Source organism: Euwallacea fornicatus, chromosome 3 (assembly GCF_040115645.1).
Source record: "Euwallacea fornicatus isolate EFF26 chromosome 3, ASM4011564v1, whole genome shotgun sequence".
Lineage (NCBI taxonomy): Eukaryota > Metazoa > Arthropoda > Insecta > Coleoptera > Curculionidae > Euwallacea > Euwallacea fornicatus.
In genome coordinates this window covers 4,868,710-4,893,983 of record NC_089543.1, presented here as the reverse complement: position 1 = coordinate 4,893,983, position 25,274 = coordinate 4,868,710, and the positions used below count along the sequence as shown (strand labels likewise).

Here is a 25,274-nt window from a genome sequence, read left to right as displayed (position 1 = left end):
CAAAAAAGGATTCAGTGTGTGAGGGAAAATAAGAAATTACAATGGTACAATAAATTTATTAAATAACTGGCAGTAAAGTTACCCTTATTTACAGACTTAAATAAAACATAAACCTACACTATTTTATTCACATTTAAGTATCTTGAAATCAACTCCTCTCGAATACTTAGTAGTGTTTTCTCTGTATTTGATCATTTACAGTTAATTCCACGTTTAAGATAAAATGCTACCTGAACAGTACATTCAGTTACAATTATTTAATGAACATTTGAAACGTTATTTTAGTACTAAAAAAAAGTCGCGTTAAGTTGAGAAAAATATGTTTTATTATGGAAATGCTAACAGGCACAGATTAGGTATTCTTTACTTGGCATTAGAAGTTGCTGATTTGTTTCACTTTCTTACACTTCATACAGTTATCGCGGTTTGTTAATAAATCTTAATATATTAGCGATTCCCAAGGGAGAAGGCACATTAGATGGGCATTTTCATTTCAGATAAACGTGAGTTAAACCAACTGATTGATACATGCGAAATGTGGGGACGAAATTTAAAAATATTTAATTCAGAAAATTTAATAGCAAATACTGGAACGTTACCAAAAATATTTGGGCTGTATTTTTTCTTTGTCAAGAAATTATTTGGTGAGTAAAGATCCAGTTTTTGTTTGAGTTATTACTGTCCTGTTTCATTAACCCTTGTATCACTATCTACAACCAACATTTTGATTACTGTTGTCAGTCGTTAAAGAATACAAGATTTATTAGCATCTCTACGAACGTATAGAGGTATTCAAAATAACCGCCAACAGTAACTGTGCCATTTGATGATTCTGGTTTACGTAAATAAAAAAAATAATAGAATTTTTTTAAACAAAACCGAAGAACACATAATAGCAATAAATATAGACTATAACATAAACGTAATATATTATTAGATAACAAATAATGGTAAAGAAATATTAAGTTGAAAACAATATTTCCACCAATAAAAATAAAACAAAAATATAGCAAAAATTGAACTAAATGTTTACGAGCCAGCCAAATGCGCTTGGCTCGGAATAACCGACACGGAAAGTTACATGCACTTTAAAAACTACTTACTTTATGTTACTTACCGCTACTTCGCACCTATGAAGTAATATTTCTGGCGTACTTTTGATTCCAGGGGTCACTTTTCTAATAAAAGCGTTACAATTATTTCATTACAAAAAAATTTTCGTTTGTCAACTTTCGACCCTTAATAGAGTTTACTTCGTAGTTCATAGGAAGACTTCAAAATACGAAATTTTAATGAGCTACCTTCTCCGAGAGACACAGCCAGAAATACCTCTTCTCTCGCTTATAAACATTAATTTTTCCAAACGCACCATGTTGCAATAAATATTTAGGGAGTTGCTGAAGTGTCAACTATTGGCATAGACCACATTACTATTTTGGTGTTTGTGATGTATAAAAGACCTACTGTTCAATGTCAAACTGGAATTGAACGAGTAATTTAACTAACTTAAATAATTTACTACCATATATACAACTACGGTTGTACTAAAATTTCAATTATTTAAACCTTATGTACACATGTTACTTGAGACCTACCGATACCAATTTTGTCCATGGTTTCTTATTTAAAAGAATTCAGATAGTTCCGACACAAACGAACGTCAATTAATTAATAGGCAGTGATCCGCTTAAAACTAATAACAAACTTTAAATATTCCTAAGTTTAGCAACTCTAAAAATAGCCTCCGTTTTTGAACATCACCTTAATTGTGTATTTAGAGTTGAGAAACTTGATACATTTAAGAGCAGTCTTTCGAATTCATTTTAGTCTAAAAAAAGCAAAATTTTGCTTCCTCCTGTAACTCAAAAAAATGTTTTTATAAAATTTAGTTTTACATGCAAACATATCAAGTACATAGGTAAATATCATTTTCCTAGGCCAAATGAACCAATAAACAAGAATAAACTACAAAAGTAAAGTTCATTACCGACTTGTTTTCAAGTAATTATTTTTTGAAGTTGAATCCTAAACAATTTGCCAGGCTTCACTTAATTGGACAAAGGAGAAGAAAATTTGTATGTCTGCAAAGGTTCTCGAGTCTCCTATATCGACACAATGAAGATGAACTGTCTGCTTGTGTTAGAACAATATAGAAATGTTGAAGAGGGTTTGGACAAATCGGAGAGCATTAAATAAGTTCAAGATTTAGATCGAAAATGTCAATAACTATTTGTTTTGGACTTATAGATAATAAAATAGACAGTAACAATGAAACTATCGAATTAAATTTATCTTTTAATGATCACTTAATTTAGGTAGTTGCATTTTATTGTAAAGAACGTAATTGAAGAATTGATCACAGAGTTTTACAATTGATGAAAAATTTGAATTTCATTGTGAAGGCTGGGGACCCATATGCTAAAAATACTTAAGCGAATTAGTCTTTTTTATCTTTGATTACATATAAAATCACAAGTAAAGAGCAGCAGGGCAAAAAAATCATAAAGGAACACCTAACAGATTTCAGTGCGTAAGATGTTTCTTATAGGATTTACCGCATTAACCGACGGCCCCACATTGGTTTACTTGAAAATAAAAGGAATTTGTACTAAACCACTTTAAAATAATTTTATCTAAACTCTTACTAAAAAAAAATTTGAACCAGATATACACCGAAAGACGATAACATCCCAATCAAATAATGAACACAAATTCGCAGTCAATTTTGTTTTTGCAGATTTGCAATTTAAATAACCATACCACAAAAACATCAATTATTATTGGCTAAAGTCCCCAAGAGCAGCGACTGAGGATAAGGACTTCTAAACTTGTATCAATAAAACCATATAGCCGACAACCTCAATGAATAAACAATAAGCATTTACATATATATATATATATATATAAATATATATATATACACATATACATATACATATACATAAACATATACATATATATATATTTTTTTTTTCAATTTGGCAATAGGGCCAACAATATTTAATTATATTAGCGACGCAAATGAGTGGACAAGAACCTAACTAAGAAACGTTTTTATAGAACTCAAAATTACACCATAAATGCACAGGTTTCAAGTCGTTGTCAAGGTCTACGTCTCCATTTCTTAGTTGATATCTGCACAGCTTCAATAAAATGGATACAAGCAAACACAGACACAAACACCCATATGCAATGAACCATTCATACTTGCTACAAGTTTAAAAGTAGTAGGGGTAGTACCACCTATACATTTGCTGTGTGAAATCGGCACAAAGCTTGCCGTAGTAATAGTCCATAAGATGGTGTCAATTTTTCCATGAGTAAGGGTCATGTGACCGACTCCATTCGTTTCCGACGGAGGCGGGAACATGTTGAGAATCACGATTCCAGTCCCACATTTTTCCTTTAGGTCGAAATTTGTTTTTTACAGGTTCGTGTCTCGTTTCTAACTTTTCTTCACTTGGTTTACTCCATTCATCGTCTCGCCAATGCTCCCTATAAAATAGTGAATGCTCAAACTCAAGGTTCCACTGAAAATTTATCGAGATGCATTCAAAAATACAAGAACTGTTATCAGCCAACTGTTGATGAGATCTAACAGCGTTAACTGTTAATTTTCCCTATCTGAGTGACCCCTTTCATAAGATTATTTTTAATATATTTTAAATATACCAGAGAAAACTAATTGGTTTGAACTGAATGAATATCTAAAGCAACCTGAACGATGTGCATCGTGTATTTATCCAAATACCCTTAAGTACCTGTAGTAAAACTTCTTCTTAAAATGAGCGTCAGGTTTCTTTTTTTCCTCCGGAAAACGTTGATATTTCAACAAAGCAGGATTAAGTCTAGTGGGACTCTTCACAGGTTCCGGACTGAAGTGGATATTATACGGATTGGGTGAGGTTGGAGACGGCGTCCTTGGAGGGCCAGCTTCATCTACTCCTTGATCCAGAATGGTTGACGATTCCAAATAGTTCTTATTTCCAGGCATTTTGAAAAGAGTTGGTTTCGGATGCAACTTGATAGGTTGTTTGGACGGACCGACAATATGAGTATCTCCTAAACCAAGTCCTATACCCGAATCTGGGGATGTATTGCAACTTTCAGCGCCATCTGTAGAACGACGACGTTTATCTAGCTCAGTTGACGCAAAAGCCACCAAGCGGTCGAAACCAGAACTAATTTTGTCCTGCCACTTCTCTTCTAGAACTCCGTCCTCTTCATTTATCTCCACTTCTAAGTACAATTAAATTGTCGCAAAGGATAAACAAGACTATATTAAGATAGTACTAACCTTCTTCCTTACATCGCCTCGGTTTTGATCCATTGGAATTTAGTTGATCCTCCGAAGTTACTGTTGCCTGCAATCGGAATTTAATGTGGTATACATCAAGGTTACACAAGAATTACTGGGAGGCTCAAAAACAACGACAATCAAATCAATCACTACCTGTTGGATGATTGCTCTGGGAGAAAATTGCTGCCTTGGTGAAGGTTGCGGAGCGCCCACATAGTGATGAGGAGTATTAACTTTCACATGCGAATGCATGTAAGCCATATAAGCCAATCCTTCAAGCCCGCCTTCAGCCGAAGACGGTCTCGAGATGGGGCTATAGACCTGCCTCATCGGCTCCGAAGGGGCTTCTTTAGGATTTACCGGGTTGTTTACCCCTTCCGGAGGCGGATTTAACACCTTTACGCTTACCTGCAATTAATTTGTCATTAGATCTTGATCAGTTCAGTCTGACGAAGGTCTGTATTATATATAGAAAAGCCCCTACTACTTACCCTCTCCGGACGTGGCGGTATATTTGCATTGACAACGGATTTTGACGATACAATAGGGGTGTTCTGAATATCACTCATATCCACAGCCGCATTAATTATCGATTGATTCGATATTTCCAGAGTTCGCTCTATCTCTCCTGATACCAAATCCCCAATTGTACGAGTAGCAACAAGACCCTCTGAAGTATTAAACGTTGGATGAGCAGTGGACAGCTTTCCAACAAGACCTTCAGTTGGATTAAAGTTGGGATGAGTGTTGGATAACTTTTCTTGTGACAAATGTCTTCGAAGGGCTAATTTAGCTGGAGATACTTGAGTGTAGTCTGGTTGCTCTGCAGATGGAGCGGCAGGCTTTCCGGCTTGTGCATGAGGCACTTGATAGTGAGGCGTAACGAAGTTCTGCGTAATCGGAGGCGGTGCTTGAGAAGCTATTGTGGGTGGTGGGACCTGGGTTGAAACACTTCCTCCATACTGCAACTGCGGAGCTGGTATTTGGCTTTGTTTAGTCCTGGTTTGTTGATCTTCGTTCAGTACAGAAGTTATGATACTTTTGAGGCGGTCTTCGAAGTTAGCTATTCGAGGTGCTTCCTGAACCTTCAGATTCTGGGTATTTGTCGAAGTACTGCTGGTGGCTGTAGAACCTATCGCAGATTGATAGTTATGGGCAGTTTTCTGCCGCTTGGTGACAGGTAATGGAGCTGGCATATGATTACGAACAACTCCCTTCTGCGTGCTCGGCCCAGGCTTATGATTTGGATATGATGCCACTTTGCTATTGGTCACAGCAGATAGTTTGCTAGCTTCGATTTTTCGGCCAGTTTCTAATATTTTTTGTGCCAATATTTCGGGGTTTTGCTCTTCAATCTTAGCAATATCGGGTACATCGGGCCAATCTTGTGATCGCGTTCTGTATTCCCGAGATTTGCGCGAAACTTTGGCAGGTGGTTGTTGCCTGGTAGAGATTAACACCTGCGCTTGTTTTCTTTCGTCTCCTTGTTTTTGCAAAGAAACTACCTCCCTTTCCAATTTCTGGACTTCGTTCTGTAATTTCTTTCTCTGAGTCAAAGTTGACGATATTTCTCTCAAGATATATTCTTGAGCTCTACTGGGAGAGAGTTCCTTGGCTGCATCTGGTCCTATGTACTTTTCACAGACTTCCGTAGACCTTTGCCTTGTTAAATTGTCCCTTTCCGTTTCAAGCTTCGCTACCTGCCCCTGCAGCTTACTGGCCTTTGCCTGCAACTCTTTGTGTCGACAAACTATCTGCTTAGCCCTAGATAATAAGTCCACTGGGGAAGTAGCATTAATCTCCAGTTCCACCATCCGAGTTTTAAGCAATGCCACACTATCATCGATTAATACTTTTATCTGCTTCTCCAGCTGGGCAACTCGATTCTTCAGCTTTTTATTCCGATCTTTTTCCTCTTCTATTTGCTTTTCGACTGTAGTCTTAAACGCCGGATTCTTCAACTGATGAATCATCTGCATATATTGGACTCTAAACATGTCCAACAAAACTTGCAAGCTGTAAGGAGTTTGTGAAGGATCAGCCGGAATATCCAGTTCATTGTGAGTGATAACGTCCGAACTTAGCGTGGTTAGTTGCTGGTCTATACAGCCGGGAGCAGGAGGTAGCTTCTTGCCGATAGCTTGCGGAGAAGTACTTAATAATGTTTCTGAGTGAAGCAAATCAAGACCAGTAATTTTAATGGTTTTCTTTGGTTTTGCCTTTCTAACTCTACCCCTCCGCCCTTTAGGGACGTTCTTCTGTCCTTGTTTATCTTGCTGGGCCTGAGATTTAGGGCGAGATTGCTTGCGGCGTATCTTCTTCGGATGACGTTTCTAAATGACGATGAAAATGAGCAAATATAATATAGATACGTACTCTATAGGAAACCCACCTTTCCGTTCGGAATTCCCTCATCTTCAGACTGGCTGCTTTTGCCCTTATTTGAACAGTAGTCGGACCAAGCTTTCCTGGTGGTAGGGCCGTAGTTGCTGTCATTACTGTCCGACTCGGTTGAAGAATCAACATGCTTAGAAAAGTCCCTTTTGCTGTTTTTGTAGCGACTGTTCGAATTTGAACTTTCATCTTCCCCATTCTACAGGGAGATACCATTCAGTTAATTATTTTAAATGGATAGTTGTTAATTATTTGGTCTACATCACCAATTGTTATTGACCTTCACTAAATAAAACTGCGGAAAATAACAAATCAAGTGAATTTGAAGTGAAAAATTAATTTGTTCTGTAGGGTTACTGCACAATTGCAACAACGTAATTGCAAATTACTTAGAAACATTACATCAGGGCACATTTTTTACTTGCTCGAGATATGGCGATTTTAATGATACCTTAGGCATAGCTACGTTTTCGTTTTACATGTTCCTATTAGACCCACCTAAGCGTAATGATTCCACCTAAGCGGGATTGCTCCACATTCTTTAAGCATTAGAGATCGACCAAAAAGTTAAATGCGGGAGTTTCATTCTAACCCATGTCAGGTGAGTTCATGAGCTGTAGATATAATGTATTGAGATTGCTTAGAACGCCGCACATCTAGATGACAATACTGATATAGAGGCAATATTGAGGCCGTCGCGTTAAAAAACGAGTATGAATGTTATGATTGGAAAATATTTTCGAACAACTTTGTACACGTATTGTTGCGACTTTGGAGTTCGAATGACTCCAGTATATTCACCTTCCTCGCAGACACTATCTATTAACTCAACAAATAAACTACGATTCACCAACTAATAGTTTACATATAAATCACTACATATTTCACTTCTAAACACTTTCATACCGTTTTTTGCAATTGCTTCGTTTTTATAGCTGTGTTAATCACTCACACTTAACCACGGTCCCCTTGTACACATAGCTAAAAATCCTACGACTAGAAAATTCCACACTTTTGTTACAAACTTGCAAATATTAGTATAAACACGCCTGACCCTTCGACGCATATAAAAAAGCAATTATTCATTCGAACAAGCATTATGCGATTTTTTTCTCTCGTGTTTTTACCTGGGGCGGCTGCATGCCAGCCATAAGAATATTTTCGTATAATTTAAAGACATGTTTTGCACTATCATCTGCAACTCCCTCATTTAACTTTTTTAATAACTACAATTATTCCGCTTATGTAGAACACCTCGTTTAAAAAATCTCTTTGAGACGTGTATGCTTTCTTACCAATAACCAATCGAGGATACTCAGCACATACCTTAAGTTGTGGTTTCTTGAGCCGTTGAAAATATCTCTCTAGCTTGGTCCTATCAATAATATGAAGATAATACGACACGGGTTTTCCTGTCCAAGAGACCGATCCGCGCAAAGGTGACATTTCAGAAACATGCATTATAGTGCCAATATCGCTAAGATTTCGATCTGTGATCCGAAAATTTAAAGGGCAAAAGCTTTTAGATGATACGATTCTAGCTCCGTCTTTCAAATCAGCAAATCTTTCTTTGAGCTGGTGGTCCACTGATGGCCCAAAAGCAAAATTATTTACGAAAACTATTGTGGCTTGATTGATTTTCTCTCTATGTTCTTCAGTTAGAAAGTCGCCTCGAATAAGCTTGTATTCGCCGTATTTCTTGCCATACCATTGCATCCAAGTTCTGAAGTTCTTATTCATTGCCTCGGCATAGCGACTTGGAACCTGTAAGAAACCACCCATCCTCCAATATAAGACAATCTTTGATTAAGCTTCCATACCTCTGCTTTTTCTAAGCCAAGGCAAATTTTACAGGGAGTAGCTGCTGCCATTTGCAAAACCACCTGTCCCACACCAGATCCTAAATCAATGAACACATCGTCTGGGGTAATTTCGATTTGATCGATCATCTGGCAAACTAAATCATACGAAGTTTCTCCGTACACTTCTGGAGAAAAAGGCTCGTATTGGTTTAATTTTTCTGGATCAGTAACCGCGGTGTTATAAGTTTGTTGTAAAATATGACGAAGGAGACCTCTAGATGGATATTTATTTAATCTTTGGGCTGGCAGTGAGGTTCCCTTTTCCTATGACAGAAATTACACATTTTGATTTGCCATTGATCAGAGGCAGGGTTGAACAACTTACCAACGCCACAACACTATCAATTGCTCTATTAAATCTATCGCACAGTGACTTCATGCTGGCGTAGCTCTTTGTATCATAATCACAGAGAATGTTGTTTTCCAATGGCAGTTTCAGTTCGGGCAAGTCTTCGCAAACCCATCTGTAAATTATTGTTAGGTACTCGAGGGCATTTTAAAAATATAAAATCAGTTCTACAGAGATCGATAGGCCCTTTTGAGTCAGTATAATCTGAAAAAAAATGTTCAAGTTTCAAACAGAAGAACATGTGAGTCGATGAATTGGTAATGACGTTATTGCAGTGCAAAAAAAATTTAGATTTATTATTAATCTGAGTTAACATTCAAGCAGACGATGTCAATCAAATTTTAGGGACTCTGTTCATTATAGGATTACCAAGAGATTCCCCATTTACGTGATCCGAGTATTTTTTCTTGGGGCCGTTTTCCACCAATTTCGGAAAACCTACGGATCATAATGAGTTCCACAAAAAGGACATTTTAGAACTACAATATTGTTCTAGTATGGCGATTTTAATGAATTTTTTATTTTATTGAAAGGGGTGGGGGAGTGGGGCGGTTGTGCTCAAAATTAGTGAAACCATTACATGACACCATTTTATTTTTTATTTTTCTTTCTTGGTAAACGTGAGTCACCACAATCTCGTCTTATATACACTTGTATCGAAGGCGCTAGCCATATCTCAACAAGAGGACGGCACAAGGGCGGCCCCCTTTCCAAAAAATGGGACCAATTTTTAATGGAATCCCGGCCATTGTTTGCTATGCCCAACTATTTCATGCTCTGTACAAAATCGGAACAAATATAATGAAATAAAACCAATTGTTTTCCGGATGTTCCGACAATTGAGGCAATCCGAGATACAGAAATACCCCATTTTCTCTCTAATGAAGCTAAACAATATTTGCACCTTTTTAAGCAAAATTATAAAACTCAAAAAGCTCCGAAGAAACCGACATAAAAATGCTTCTCCTACTTATTTTCGTAAGGTAGATAATGATGGCATTACACAGTAGAATGCTAAATCTGAAACGATTTCAAGGAAGCGAACTCATAACCCATAAAGAAGAGCTTTTTGCAATTTCTGTGCCAATTATATGTTGACAACTGCACTAAGTTCTGATGATAATGAATAATGTCACATCCAAAATAAAAAAATTAAAATGGGCAAAGAGAAATCTAATAAATTTCTGTAAGTGGGGATCTATGGTAAATTTTCCCAAATTCCCAAAAAATGGTATGATTTCACGTAGAGACCGTGAGTACGTAATTATGGTACTGATTAAATTAGTCAGTCAAACTAAACTATTTAGTTAAGTTGCACGGAGGTTGGGTGTGGTAACGAGTATGAGTGGTTCAATATTCAGATTTTTCGGTGATTTGCTTGAAGTGAAAAGTTCTTTTTGTCCTTTTCCGAGGGTCAATTTGATATTCAGTGAATTCAACATTTATTTTAGTGACAATTCATAGGCATAGAAAAGTCCCTTCTGATTGAATTCTTTATTTGATCGTGCCGAAAACAAAGGTCGCTGAATTTAAGCATTTTCGAGACTCTGTAGTGGAGGAACACGGCACTTGATTTTTTTTATTTATGTAATATGTACGTATGTAAAATTATTAGTCAAGCACCAAGGGGATTAAATATTGATTTATTTGTACATATATTTATACATTTATTAAGCGAAAGAAATGATACAAGATTTTCTTGGTACTTCTTATTTTAAAGCTTTCCAGGAAGCTTTTCTCTTTGACATGACAAAATATGTAAATGTGAATATCAGCAACTAATAAATTGCTACACCTATTTTAACAAATATTAAAAAATTAAGGCAAAAATTGTAAAATTAAGGTATAAACCACAGGTTTGCGCTAATGTTTCTCCTGGGTTTGGATACCAGACAATCTGTGTTGAGTACAAAAATCGAAAATTCAAACGATTCCTTATAAACTACCTTTACCATCAAAACTGTCAAAGCACATGTGTATGATACCGGTTGGGTTTACTGTGGGGCGTTCCATGTAGATAGCCTTTAATTTAAAAATCTCTAATGACTGTCAATTACAGCCTCAAAGAACAAAAACGAAACCTATTGATAGAATAATAAGTTATTCTGTAAAATATAGGGCGCAAAATAAAGAGGCGTACATTTTAAAATCGTTTATGCACCTTACAATCCCGTCCCTTCATCAACTGTGTCACTCACCCCCGAGGGATGAGGGGTTAAGGTCACAGTCGAGAAAAATCGATAGGGGCCCTGCTTTCAGCTTCTATGCCCTCCGTTCTGGAGCCCACGCGTTTGAGACGTCGACGTTGCCAATTTCCTACCACTTACTATTGGTCGTTAGCAAAAAAAAAAAAAAAACGATTTGATGAGCGTTAATTGAAAATGTGGTTGACGCTGCGGAAATAGGAATCGGGCTCTGTTATCTTATACGATGAAGTCTTGAACATTTTTGTGACATACAGGGGAATAACTGATTTGGTTGTGAGTGCCATATCAATGCAGATACTGTTAGATTTGTTTATTTATATACCCACCTAATTGTTTCTACAATTTCGAGAGCCCCATCATGCTTATCCTGAAACAAAGAATGTGTGGTTAAATTACAATGATACAAATTTGAAAAGGACGAACTAAACGGACGATAGGTATTCTAGTCCATTTTTGGACCAACTTGGCCTCTGCGTCCGCATTTCACATTCTATTCCATTCGTGCAAAATAAAGCGACCCAGGCGGCGGCTACCGCGTGAGAGAGCTCACGTAAACACGAAGAGGAGGACCGTAAATTCAGCTACTCTGCAAAGAACCCTCAGCCAAGGCTTAATAAATGGCATTTAAGGGCTTGGGTAATTGCAACCCAATAAATCATCCGAATAAGAGTGGGGCTTGTATTATTGGGAGCTTGTAAAAATGACAATTGACTTTATGGGCACCTGAAGGAAAAAGACATTCAAAGGAATGCATATGAAAGTGGGCAATGAAACTGCCATCACTAATAACCCTTTCAAGACGAAGTCGTTATGTCCTGGAGCGTTGCTGGAGGGAACATAGGAATTTCACACGAGCGTGATGGTACTTTTGGTTAATTAAACAAGCTTATTATAAACGGCCTCGTTATGTAACGGATCATAATCATTTTAAAACTGCACATTAGCAGTATTTAAGCAGATCTATCGAAACCAAATGAACATTAACATAAATAAAATAAACTGGTGCAACAAATAATAATGGCTGGTCTTGCTTTTTTGTTACTTCAGGACGAGGACCCGTAAGTTGGTCAATTGTATATTGAAACTAAAACAGTTATTAACGATAATCACCGCGCTTTAAGTAATATACTTAACACTTATCTTCTAGGGTAAAATTCAATTTACCTAATGTCTTATTACATACCAAGGTGGGGTAGCAATTTCGTTCAATCTCAATCAATGCGGGATAAATTGCAGCACTGACTAAAAAGTCAAGAAAAATGAGATTGGCGTTATTAATTGTGATAATAAATAGCACCGCGCAAAGATAAGGATAAAAAGCATTTTCAGAAACAAAAAAGTCATGTTCTAATATCCAATCGAAAATGAATTCAACATCCGTCTCAATAACCGTGAGGCTCTTTGATGGTGGTTCAATTAACAATTTCCGAAAAACTCTGTGCTGCTTGTTCGGTCCCAGTTGTCCTCAAAATGTCTTACGAAAACTAAGAAAAATACGAAATGTTTTATTCAAAGTAAAAATAACTCAGATTTTCCTCTCAAAACTTATTTCAATCGGTATCTTGAAAGACGATTAGCGGATAATTTTTTTTTTCACGTCAAAAGAAAATCTAGCTGATCATGGAGCTTCAAAGTTCGACATTTATCAATACATATTTACGATAAGTTTCAATAGACATTTATACACCGCGATGTACATCCTGATTATTCACAAATCTAATTAAACTTGGCTATATGGGGAACATGATCATGTTTTTGGCGCTTGTCGTCAATCTCGCGAAATAGTCTATGGGAACCACCCTCGGACCTGTGAATCACCGCGACCGGCGTTTAGCTTTTTAGCATACTCCACCAATGGCCTATTTAATTTGCTCTTTGGGTTAGAATAAAAGGCTTTTACGTTATAAATCATTTTGAACTATTAAAACCCTGCACATCAGTGAGAGAAAATGCACGGGATAGCAATACAAACTTATGGATCTGGAATAAGCTTTATATAGGTAATTACTATTCAATTCGGAGGTTTAAAGCTTTAATTCATAAACTTGATTTCCACGCACTTAGCCGTTTTGCATGTATTTGATATATAGATATTTAGTGTTTTTGAATGGATGTGGTGGTGCATTTTACGACGAATAAGATAAACAGATAAAATAGGGTTCATCTTCATATTTTTCGAAGGGTTTAATGGTTTTTAGTGACTTTCAGCTTGACTTGTGACGTGATGTTATTTTCTCTTTTCGAAATTTATTAAACTCAACCACAATGACTCAAGTATTTTTAGATTTTTTGAGAGCATTTGACTACGTAAATCATGATCTTCTCCTACATAACTAGAATTTGTGTGGCATCAAGAGTGAGAATTTCAAGAAGTTTAGGTCATGCTTATGTGATATCACATTATCTTTACGGCATACATATGTGGGATCAATAGTACGGGGTTCCATATTCAGTCTGTTTTACGTTGATGACTTAACAAAACAGATTCATTAACGGTAGTTAAATCTTCTTACCGGTAATTTCACTGACAGATACCTATGAATAATTTTTAAATATATATTGATAAAAGTTTTATTATGCATTTTAAATGCTCTTTTAGTACTAATTCAGATAATCCTCCCGCCTAGGGCGCATTAGAAAAATATTTGTCATGGACTTATGCAATAAGAATGATAAGCGACTGCTTTATGATTTAAGAAATTAATTACTAGAAAAGCATTCTTTGACATACATAGGTTATAAAATGATAATAATGCAATTATTCAAGTGTGCGTGATATAAGAAATCATAGGAGGGGATTACCACCACATGGCCTGTTGGAATACAATTGTGAATCTAGGGTTGCATTCCCAGGCATGCAGGTAATTTTGTTGGGCAGTCAGAATGTATAGTTCGAAGTATATTTTGCCAGACAAAGATTACGCCGTAATTCAGATACATTAGAATTGTTACCAGTTGCCAGTACTTACCAAAATCCTATGAATTTATTATTTATTGCACTAAGTAAAATTTTTACAGATTCTTAAATGCGAATTGAATGAAGAACTCTGGGAATAGATGTTATTTGAAAGCAAAACCATTTAAGTAGGTGTAGTCTTTAACGGAAAAATTTGATTGGGGTTGTTTTGGCTATGTGCTTCAGGTAAATACCTATGGTTTCTTTAATTTGCTTTGTTAATGAATTTGCAAATTTACCTTTGGGCAATGAGAGGAAGGTAATTTTGATGGACTAATTAGACCATGCTACCTTTAGGCAGCAGAAAGGAAAAGCTGGTTTTGATCATTTTTATTACCTTGATCAGGATGTGTTAGTGGTTAAATAATGGAGGGTAAGTTGTCAAAAGAGTGAAGGGATGTGAGTGATGTCAGACTTGTTAAAACAGTTGAATTAACACTGTTAGATATAATTTGCAAAGAAGAATATTATAAGTGAAACACTGACCAACCTGAGTCTAAACTGTTGACAACAAATGACAATTACAGAAAAGCCAGACACCTTATATATTTACCACTAACCTAAAGGTTTTGTGGTTTTGTTTCTACCTACATCAATAAAAAAAATGTATGTTGAATCTGCATATTTAGTAAACTGGAATCATGGGATTACTGACAAGAAATGTTTACAAAACATCTGACCATTTGCCAATTTTAGGAGATTGCTAAGTGCTCTTTGATTATAACAAAGTTATATTCTATGTTTATTTTATGTTTATTAATTTAAAAACACAAAACCTATATCAATTGGTAATACTAATTATCAGTGGAAATCAAAATGCACTTGGCATAAAATTTATCTTTAATCTGAGTCAAGTAGCAACAAGGTTCTCAAAGTCATGTGAGGGAGAATTCTTGGCAATATAAGTGGGTGTTGAAAAAATTCATAAAGTAAAGAATGACTGAAACAATAACAAAAACAAACTCAAGGTGGGTATTCTTCAATTTGTAGGTTATTTCAATCAACTATTAAGTCTATTTTAAAAGACTAACAAATCTAATTTTAGACTTAATTAAATATAGTATCTATATACCACACACAATGAGACCTCTTTAAAGTATGTAAGAGCATAAAAAACCAATTATCTACTATCTTTCTTACATTGCAGTGCAATGCCTAGATAGCAACATTAATCTACAGTTTACTACGTTGAACTAGCTTTACCATTAGGTTAGGTAACATCAATGGTAATAAGTTATGTTGGAAGGATGAAATTTATTTAGGTATATCTAGGAAATAGCCCTGACTGGTGCCTTCGTGGGGATTAAAATATTAGTTATTTATAGTTCTAAAAAATCAGAGGACTCTCAATATTTAGCAATAACACAGTTAACCGATTGCTGCATAATATATAAAGATGTGTTTTTATTATCCTTCTTACATTTCCACGACCCGAGGTTAACGGCCAAGTGTACAACACTGGCTCTGCACCCGCTGGGGAATGCAGTTTCAGCTCCATATCCTTCAGGTATTTTGCACTAACTGAACCACTCAAAGTCACTAGAGGCTCCAACCATTTATTAATTTATTTTTCAACACTCTAAAACAGTCATTTTGACACAAAGTTCCACAAAATTTCACACAGCAAAACACGCCATCACCGTGCATAACCTTTGCGCGCGCAATGTTACTGTTTAATTCCGACGTTGCCAAGTACTCGGATTGATTGACTTTTTATTTGTCAATATGTCAATTGTCTAGTACTGATTAAAAAGTACCGACAACTCCCCTAGATGGCCTTAGTGGAGAACAAAAAAATATCTATTAGTGGATTCGATATCGATATGGCAGTAAAGTTTGGTAAAAGTGGGGGAGTCTGGCATATGTATTTAGGGGCCTGATTTATGCGTTCTGGGCCAAACGGTATTCGTCATTCTCGGAATTAATTTCCAAGTAAAATTTTACTGTTTTATTGTTTCAGAGCTAACTAGATTCGTTTTAGATATACAGGACGTCTGTACAAAAACTTTCCATTTGGAAGACAAATCTCGGTTATTATAGAAGTTAGAGAAATATTTTAGAGATTTTAGGACATAATTCAGTAGCGTGCTCGAAATTTTTCATTGAATAACTGTTTGTCAAATGTCACTTAATGTTTCCTTTTAGAGAAGGCCTTCTACAGATTATTCGCGTATTCTACAAATCTTGTTTAGTGGTTTTGAAAATTTTATAATTTTTTTCTCTAAAAATTAACACATTACTCATTAAATGAGAGAGAAGGAGCCTTCCTACTTACAATATCTCGAGTAGCCGCCACCGAGTGCTATGTTCATATAGAAGTTTTTTCAAAAACATATATCGAACTATTCAACACCTCTTTAGAGTAGACTTTGGGAATCCTGTCTATTTCTTCTCAATGACCTCTTACATAGTCACCTTAGAAATGGATGATGATTACTAGTTACCTAGAAATGAATGACAACTTCTGGACCTTAAAAAAGTTCAACATTTGCTGGGAAGTCTCATTTTTAGAAAACAATTGCGGAGAGTTGTATAAACTTCAGAGAGACACTTTCCAATAGTTTTTGGTTAAAGAATCGACCGATTATTAATGTTGGTGATCAGATAATACTAAAACTGCGGATTTTTCGCAAAGAGCTACTCTTTGCACCCTTGGAAAGTTTCAATGGCTATATTGGGAAATTCCGGTACACCTTGAGAGGTAACAGGCATAAGAAATATAGTGCATGTTGCGCTCGACCAATTGAAGTACAGAGTACTGGTTGGGACGCGGAAAGAAATATGTATGGACATCAACGAGATCCGACCAAAACCATCGCTGTACCATATGACGGGTATAATCGCTAATCAGATATTTTCGGAATCTTTTCAAAGAAATAAGCTAAATGTTAAAAAAAATCTAATTTTTTGTATTTTCATTCCAATGAAAGCAATAAAAGTTAATTAAGCTGAAATTAAACTCTTCCAAAATACGGTTGAAAGCCGCCACTGGGAACATCACAAGACAGCGACAAGTTAATCGGTGTTGCTCGGCTCTTTTTTACGTCGTCTGTGGCCCTCGGCATTCTTCGACATTCGCCGTGTTTGGGATAACATTCCGAGCACCGAACATCCGTCCGTCTCACTCGTGATCGTTGCGAAGAATAGTCAAAAGTGAAACAACTTGATTGTTCGTTCTCTCAATATCGTCCAAAACGGGACTCTTTAATGTCAGTCAGCCGATCAAGAATGCGACAGCCAATAAGCACTGGTGACAGAATGTTTTGAGAAGGATGATTTATGTACTCTCAATATTTTGTCTATAGTCTATTTACTTTGTTTTCTTATGTTTCTAACGGAGTTATTTCTACGAGTTAGGCTTAATTTGATATGTTTTTGAGGCTGCGTTTGTCTGAGTTGCTATGAAAATCCCACCGATGAACGCAAACCCTGACTCATTTCTCGTTTTTTAAGTTAAAGCAATAACATATAATCTGAAAATGAGCGAAATTTAAGCGAATTAACATATAAATTTATTTCAAATATATACATTTTCCTGTTTGCGTTTGACAACTTTTAACAAGACACGTTTCGGTAAAGTCCCGCTATCTATATAGAAAGTTTTGCAGCATTCTTTACTTGGAACAATAAAGTAACGTTAATTAATACTTATGGAGGCCACAATTTCACAACAGAAAGTTTTAAGACATTTATGTCGGCGCGCGTTAAATTTATTTTGACGTTTTTTTTTATTATCATTAACGAATTGTATCATACAGGGTACAGATTTTTCAATGTCAAATCCGGATATCTTTGTTATTCGAAAATTTGCGCACGATATTCCTCATTTAGAATTCATTTTAAAATTGGAACAATTCCAAACGTTTCTGTAAATAAACAACGAGGAAACGTTTTTTAACGCTTTTTACGCCTAGAAAAACGCATCACTTTCTCTTCGACTTTCTTCCTTCGTTTAATTTTTGCACATTTCTTGTGTATTTATGGATTTTTTCATTTTTACGTAATAACAATTTTACAGTCGTTTATCTATCAAATTTGCAGTGATTGGAAAACTTTTTAATTCCTAGGCAGTAAGAGGGTAACTTTACTGCCAAGGCACTAAAAATGACACTTCAAGGTTGATTTTGATCCATTAAAAGTTCACTTTTTCTTTCACTTATAGGAAAAAAGTTTTCTTCTGTGATATTTCCATGTTGGATGCAAAAAAATGTCATTGCAATCCTTTAGTTCCATCTTTTTGCAACGAGTAGTTCCTGAGATAGTTCAGAAAACACAAATTAAAAATATTCTGTTTCTTGCGGCTATCTCCGGAGCGATTTGGATTTTTTCCATTCCTAAAGCAGTTTCTAAATGAGCATTAAACTGCGCAACTTTGTCCTAACTCGAACCAAAATGTCCATGCTCGAGCTCAAAAAACTCTGTACATGGACTGATACCGGTTACCTTAACCCATTAGTGCCCCGCTTCCCTTATAAGGGACTGGTATAATAATGGCGAATTTTTGGAGCGTGGGGGAAATCTATGCGTTTAGGTAGTAGGAGTGCAATCTGCAGACATGAGCTGACGTGTCTGGTGTGTTTCTTGACTAGTGACGGAAATATTCGTTCGGTTATTTATAATTTATCCATCGCTTTACGGCATAGGAAGAAAAGAGTAAGTTTTTCCTACTATATTAAACTAATATATTTTATAGCGAATTTAATATAAATGACAATTTAATTATTCTAAAACAGTGTAATTACATGCCTAATATTATAATTTTTTCTACTGGATAAAAAAAAACGCATAGTTATAAATACATTGTCCGTTTGAATGGACACTGAAAACCCCTTTTGTTTAATTTCAGAATGGCCTTGTTTAAGTTCTAGACTGTTTGGACGAAGATGATGATCTGTCGCAAAGCAACCTATCTCCAGATGAAGGGAACTATGTCGAGGCCCATAGTGTCTTATCTGACGACGAATACGAGGTCAATCTACTTTACTTCGCGGAATACTATCCCAGGAATGCGAAATGGTCTACGCGAAAGACCGGTCTGATCCTGATGATCTCCTTCCCTCAGTCTTCGATCGGAAAAAAATCAGATAGGTTTCACGACTGTTGGAATTTGAAATGAAAACTGCTGTTTTCCAGAACAATTAAAATTCATAAAAAATAAGGAGAACTTGGATTTTAACGAAGAAGTTCTTGTAGGAGCTCTTTGAAACCAATGAATCCTTATTGCAGGTATAACAATTATTAGCTCCTTTACCTATTGAAACTCTACATTTTAAGAGTCCAAATGGAAAGTATTTGACTCTATATCGATAAAACTGATAATTACGATTAGATTCTTATGAAACTTTCTCTATTTGATATTACTAGATACAAATATTTGTTACCCATCGTTTACAGCAACTTTTTGAATATCCCACTGAGTTTCATTTCGGCTCAATTTGGTTTATGTTCTTGTTCAATCTTATGTACACCATTTTAAATTCTACTAATAGAATGTTCATCTTTCTTTTATATTCTATTTGCAGCACAGTTCCAAATTAAATGTAACAATAAAGTTTGTTCTGGATCCAAATATATCCCAGTGTGGATGATGATAGAACATTATAGAAATCTCTATTGGTTTTTATATAACTCATTTTCAATAGAGGGATTAAGGACGTTTGGAAGTCGGAATTTATTATAAATATGTCATCCAAAATTATACTAAAATTATAATTTTTCATCAGGGGAATGTATCCTCAAATATTAATCGATAAATTTTACTTTTTTTAATTCAATTGCTCGAATTTCATTTAGAATGATTTAAATTTTATTTTACTTTCAACGTGGTAATCGATGTAACATATAATTCGATAGTGTAGTAAGTGCAACTCTAAATACTCGAGTTATTTAATATATTGTAACATAACGTATGCCCATTCCTATCTTTGCTATCATTTTTCAGAACTGTCATTTGCCAAATAACTCTCTTCAACAGTCAACGTCAAATCACTTGTCTTTTTCTACGGAGTCTCCGTTCTTCAAGGTATGTTTTAGGGAAATCAACGAAAAAGCCAAAATAATCTAAAAATATTTGACTCAAATCGTTGCATCTTGCAAGAGAAGTTTTTTTTTACTGTTATTTGGGCATTTCTGTAGATAATTTAATTTATAGTTTTTTAAATAATCTCAGTTTACTACAAAAATTTATGTAACAAAAGTTGATGTTGCCGAACTTCAAAGTGTTTTCTTTTTGTAGGTGAAGAAAAATGGGCCGGTACGCTCGTGAACCCGAAAATGCTGCCAAATCCTGCAAAGCCAGGGGTTCCAACTTACGTGTCCACTTCAAGGTATATGCAATTTTTATCCTACAAGTTCATATTCAATAGTTTGCATGGGAATATCAAGTGTGGTACACATGCAATGCTTTGGAGGATTTCTATAGATATTTACATCACCAACACCAGTTCCGAACAAGATTTGTTGGAAACTGAATTTACTACAAAATGTTAGATATCTGGTATAATGTGTTATTTTTTACTAAAGTTGGAGCAAAAAGGTCAAGAAAACATCATTGACAATGTTGTATAGAAAATAAATAATCATACTGTTTGATTTTTGTATTTCTAAACGCAAGTTGAGCAATTTATTGAGCTGGTATGATTTTTGACCACCTAGCAATCCCTAAGTACTTACATGAGAGAAACCAACATTATTAAGAAAGAGTTATTTTACTTATTAGAGTTTTATGGCTAAAGATATATGAATAACTTCATGCAAACTGTGAAACCTTAATCTCTAGCAAAACTAAGCGATAATTGTCTAAAAAACTACATTCTTAAAAAATATTTCAGAACACATGTGAAACAGCTAATGCAATCAGGAAATTACCCTTAAAAAGGGCACAAGCTTATCTCAAAAATGTGGTTGCCATGAAAGAATGCATTCCTTTTAGAAGATTCAATGGTGGTGTGGGCAGATGTGCCCAGGCCAAACAATTTGGAACCACTCAGGGACGTTGGCCAAAGAAATCTGCTGAATTCTTACTCCAACTTTTGAGGAATGCAGAGAGCAATGCTGACTACAGTGGTCTTGATGTAGACCGGCTTATCGTTGATCATATTCAGGTAAGGTTGAAGTATAATTCAAATTTCAGAAAGGTCAGAAAATGCAATTAGGTACCTAGTCATTGCACATTTTTTGCAAACCAAATCTGTATTGTAGTTTGGATTGAGCAGTTTGCAAATTTCAACAAAAAGTGCTCCTGATTTGCCTAAACCTCTTTATAATTACAGGTCAATAGGGCAGCATGTTTGAGACGTCGTACCTATCGTGCCCATGGTAGAATTAACCCGTATATGTCATCACCTTGTCACATTGAGTTGTGGTTAACTGAAGGCGAAGCCAATCCAGAAACTCCGAAAAAGAAGGCGGGAGAAAACAGCAAGAGGTCCAAACCCGCGGTGGCATAAGGCTTTATGTTAGTTCAGCATTTAAACTAGCGTTAACCTACTTTAATAATATTTTATTATTATTAAAGTAGGTTCACAATTATTATTAAATTTATAGCAAAATAAAATAATTTAAAGGGTTTAATTACTGAATTTAACAAATTATTGTTAAGTCATTAATGAAACCCTTTAAATTATTTTTTCCATCAGATTTTATTACATAATTATATAATAAAATGTTTGATTGCTGGTGTATTTTTTGATTGTTTCTATGCCAATTTGATTGGTACGTTTTCCCCTAGTGTTTTGATATCTAAGCTATCAACTGATTGGTACATAGATGGTTTTTTCTCTCAAGAATTATATATTTCTTTTAATTTGAAAAGTCAGTACATATCGTGCGTTAAATCATTACAGGTAAATAATATTTTAAGTACAGATTTTTTACCATAAGTTGATCTCTAAGATGTGAAAACCTTATTAACTTTGGTGTTTTGCATCGAAAATTCAAAGTGATGCGAATAAACAAACAAAGCACTTCTTCATATAACTATTTATTTACCGCAAATATGTAATGGACAGTCAAAATGTGGGTATTTTGATAATAAATACTCTACAAAACAAAGCATTGAAACATTTCTTGAATTCTTTTTAGGCGTATTTTAAGTAGCTAAGTGTAGGAATTATTTGCTATTACGGGGGCATAAGTTACTTACGGGACACTTAAGTGCGCTGCCAAAAAACTATCAAACCTATATCTGATTATGCCATAGCTACATATGCTCCCAAATTAGAAGTGCACTTTTTGTTAAAATTTTTGAGACCCAAGCAAAAAATAAGGAAAGTTATTACCTACACTTAATAGTAAGCCCCCGTTTTCCATGACTAACCTATACACAATTAAAACTATGAAATCTAAAAAACCTATTTATTCTTCATACAGTCTACAGCAATACTTAAGAGAAATTAATTGGAACTTAATATTTACCTATAAAATTTTGGACTTAAAAACTAACTATACCGTGCCCTTTTCTTAATATAATAGCTCCCGCTTTGTGCCATTCTCTTCTTGTGGACCTTGCGATGTTTGGCAAGGTGATCAGACCTGGAAAATGCCTTTTCGCACAACTCGCATTTATAGGGTTTGATTCCCGAATGTGACCTTTTATGCCGAGCAAGTTCATCTGATCTTGAAAACCTCCAAGTACAGTTTTGCCAGTTGCAAACAAAAGGTTTTTCACCTGAGTGCCTTCTTAGATGCGCCTTAAGGTGTGAAGACTTGGCGTAGACCTTTTCACAGTTAATTATGGGACAAGTGAAGTATTTTTCTTCATCTTGCTTGGTTTTGTTAGCGTAAGGGTGGTCTCGCTTCTTAAAAAATTGCACGTTAATCTTAGCTTCAGAGTTGGAAGAGTTAAGTCCTGGACAAGTGCTCTCATAAAGAAGATTACGCCTTCTCAAGTTTTTCTCTTCATTCATATGCGGAAACATGCTGACAATATCGCGATTTTCACTGTCAATTGTGGGATTGTCCATCACGTAATCTATGGAGGAATTCACAATAAAATCACTTCCCCCTTCTGAGAACTGGAAGTCGAACTCACAGGAGTCACTAAAGTATGTGTTAACTGTGTCAGTCTGTAAGTTTAGATTTACACCCAGAACTGAGATTTCTTGATTGTCCACGGATATGTCCAGGAAGTTATCAAACTCCAAAACGCTGTCGTTTGAATCTTCAGAGAGCTTGTCATTGCTGTCCAGTAAACTCTTTATTATGTTGTCCAGGAACTTATCATCCCCATTAATAACCGCGTAGTCCTTCTTTGAGCTGTCCGGCTTTAAAGGCTCATTGAAAGGGAACTCCAAGGAGTCATCTTCGAAGGGCAGAAAGTCCAGAAGACAACTTAGCCCCAAATAATTTTCGTCATTTAGTGAGTCTTCGTTCTCATTTGACGGCATTCTGCAATTGAAGACAATTTACTGAATAGAAGCACTGAATTAACACAGGAAGTTTATTGAGTGTATTAAGGAGAGTTATAAAATACCGTTCGGTGTCTTAACACTACTGGAGCAATGGACCTATATAAGACCCTAAATTGAGTTAAATTGTTTCAGTTAAGTCGTAGTGATTGAAGTCACAATGAATGGATATGACATATTGAATAATACCTTTGCTCTAAAGTTAGACGTTTTTGTCTTGGTTTAATCCAGTTAGATCCGATGGGAGGAAATATGTCTCTATTTACTATCTAAATCTAAATCGCGATTTTATTTAAATACTCTCAGGAACATAGATAGCCCTTTTGATGCAAATTATTGATTTACTATTCACCATTTTGTTCAGAATTGTGAGCGATAAAGAATAAGGGATGAAATTGAGAAAAAATGAATAGCAGATTAATGTTTGAACGATATTGATCTTCACCTTTCTTTGAGTGTAGCAAATCTCCTATAAAACAATCCTCTGAAGTAACAAAACAAAGCTTGCCTGAACCACAATGAGTAAAGCAATCCGTTTTTTTTTACCGAGTACTAACTTTATCAAAAACAACACCGAACTGCATTTGCCGAAGCGCTGCGTTATGTGATTTCATCAACGACTGGCATAATTGAATCTCGACTATCCTTTTATAAACACATGTCCTAATTCTCCTTAGGGAATTGTCCGAAAAGTTGTTAAAACTGAACTTTATTTGTCCGTGGCAAGTATCGCCTAGTACTACCATATTAACATGTCTTTCGGTTTCTGTGTCATCCCTAGAGATTAGCGCATGTTTTGTTTTGGGAAAAATTCAATTTCACAGCGGTTCTAAACTGGAATCCAATTAGATCTAGTTTATTTAGGAAGAGATTTGGTGGCAGGCCCATTATCAGCGGAAGTAATTATCGTGGCTGGGTTTCACCAAGTGTGTGGTAGGTCTACTAATATTAGGGGGCAGCTTTGGTTTTTAGTTAATGTGGCTTTGAAAAATGGAACTCATGATGAACTGGTTAGCCAGTAAGGAGAGGAAGGCTTTATAGTTTTACTATAAAAACAGGTGGGGATCAGGTTTAGTACCTCAAGAACGCTTACAATCTCACTTTGTGGAGGTGTTCTTAGAAGAGGGAGTGAGGGAAATTGGATTCAGTTTAAATGTGATCGAAAACTTTTAAGTGCGGGATCAATATTTTTGAAAAATTCTTCTCTCGTGTTTTTGATCCTGTTTCTCTGGTTGTTTTCACTCGTATGCTTCGTCTTTTCGTGTTGTTCTTTTTTCTCTTCTTTTCGATAGCTCCTTTCTTACTTCACTCTCCTTAATCAGTTCGCTTCTCTTTATATTCAGATGTTTCGCGTTCAGATTTCTCCATCGCAGAAATGTATGTGTTTTTTAACATTTTGCTACGTGAATTCCGATTAAGATGCTTACTCATAGCTGTATAGTTCAGTATACAAGATGTAACGTACATTTCAGGAAGTGATAGTATCCTGCCAAGTGATTAAAAAATGTTAATAACCTCATGATCAAAAAGGCACCATTTTCAATATACAGGGAGGCAAAGTTTTATATTGTTTTTCACATTTCAAATCATGTTTAAAAATGGTGCAGTTTTTATTGTGGGTCTATTAGCATATTTTTATTTTATTTTAAGGAGTACTATCACTCCCTGAAGTATTTTCATGATGACGTGTAACACCCTGTATAGAATAAAGTATTTCGCAGCATAAGACATCGATCTTTAAAAAATTAGAATTTTTTTTATATATGAAATTTGCGGGACTTTCACTACGTGAATCTATT

At 35.5% G+C, this 25,274-nt stretch overlaps 4 protein-coding genes and 1 long non-coding RNA gene across 8 annotated transcripts in view; 2 read left to right on the top strand and 3 right to left on the bottom strand.

Annotated features, from left to right (window-relative positions):
• Tmem63 (transmembrane protein 63) overlaps positions 1-25,274 on the bottom strand; it is a 120,049-nt gene that overhangs the window by 11,820 nt on the left and 82,955 nt on the right. The window lies entirely within an intron of this gene.
• Positions 42-15,745, bottom strand: LOC136350663 (histone-lysine N-methyltransferase, H3 lysine-79 specific-like). Of its 2 annotated transcripts, none has more exons than XM_066302617.1 (11): positions 15,489-15,745; positions 11,439-11,479; positions 8,882-9,020; positions 8,515-8,820; positions 8,021-8,458; positions 6,693-6,893; positions 4,792-6,633; positions 4,454-4,708; positions 4,298-4,364; positions 3,762-4,239; positions 42-3,495 (listed from the first exon to the last, which is right to left on the bottom strand). In XM_066302617.1, exons 1-11 carry the CDS (start codon positions 15,564-15,566, stop codon positions 3,306-3,308), a joined length of 4,035 nt encoding a protein of 1,344 aa, XP_066158714.1. In that variant the 5' UTR covers positions 15,567-15,745; the 3' UTR covers positions 42-3,305. The 2 variants fall into 2 exon arrangements, with proteins under 2 accessions (XP_066158714.1, XP_066158715.1); XM_066302618.1 differs by having other exon boundaries at positions 8,882-9,109; positions 15,489-15,552.
• On the top strand, positions 20,004-21,750 carry RpL17 (ribosomal protein L17). The gene is made up of 4 exons (XM_066302625.1): positions 20,004-20,090; positions 20,304-20,394; positions 20,899-21,171; positions 21,340-21,750. The coding sequence occupies exons 2-4, from the start codon at positions 20,314-20,316 to the stop codon at positions 21,514-21,516; spliced, it is 531 nt and encodes a 176-aa protein (XP_066158722.1). The 5' UTR covers positions 20,004-20,090; positions 20,304-20,313; the 3' UTR covers positions 21,517-21,750.
• LOC136350668 (uncharacterized) lies at positions 20,402-20,659 on the top strand. The gene is made up of 2 exons (XR_010734186.1): positions 20,402-20,526; positions 20,591-20,659. It is a non-coding gene; the product is annotated as an uncharacterized lncRNA (long non-coding RNA).
• LOC136350665 (Krueppel-like factor 6) lies at positions 22,034-24,231 on the bottom strand. Of its 3 annotated transcripts, XM_066302624.1 has the most exons (3): positions 23,921-24,231; positions 23,100-23,455; positions 22,034-23,039 (listed from the first exon to the last, which is right to left on the bottom strand). In XM_066302624.1, the coding sequence occupies exons 2-3, from the start codon at positions 23,452-23,454 to the stop codon at positions 22,507-22,509; spliced, it is 888 nt and encodes a 295-aa protein (XP_066158721.1). In that variant the 5' UTR covers position 23,455; positions 23,921-24,231; the 3' UTR covers positions 22,034-22,506. The 3 variants fall into 3 exon arrangements, with proteins under 3 accessions (XP_066158721.1, XP_066158719.1, XP_066158720.1); XM_066302622.1 differs by having other exon boundaries at positions 22,034-23,455; XM_066302623.1 differs by having other exon boundaries at positions 22,034-23,455; positions 24,033-24,231.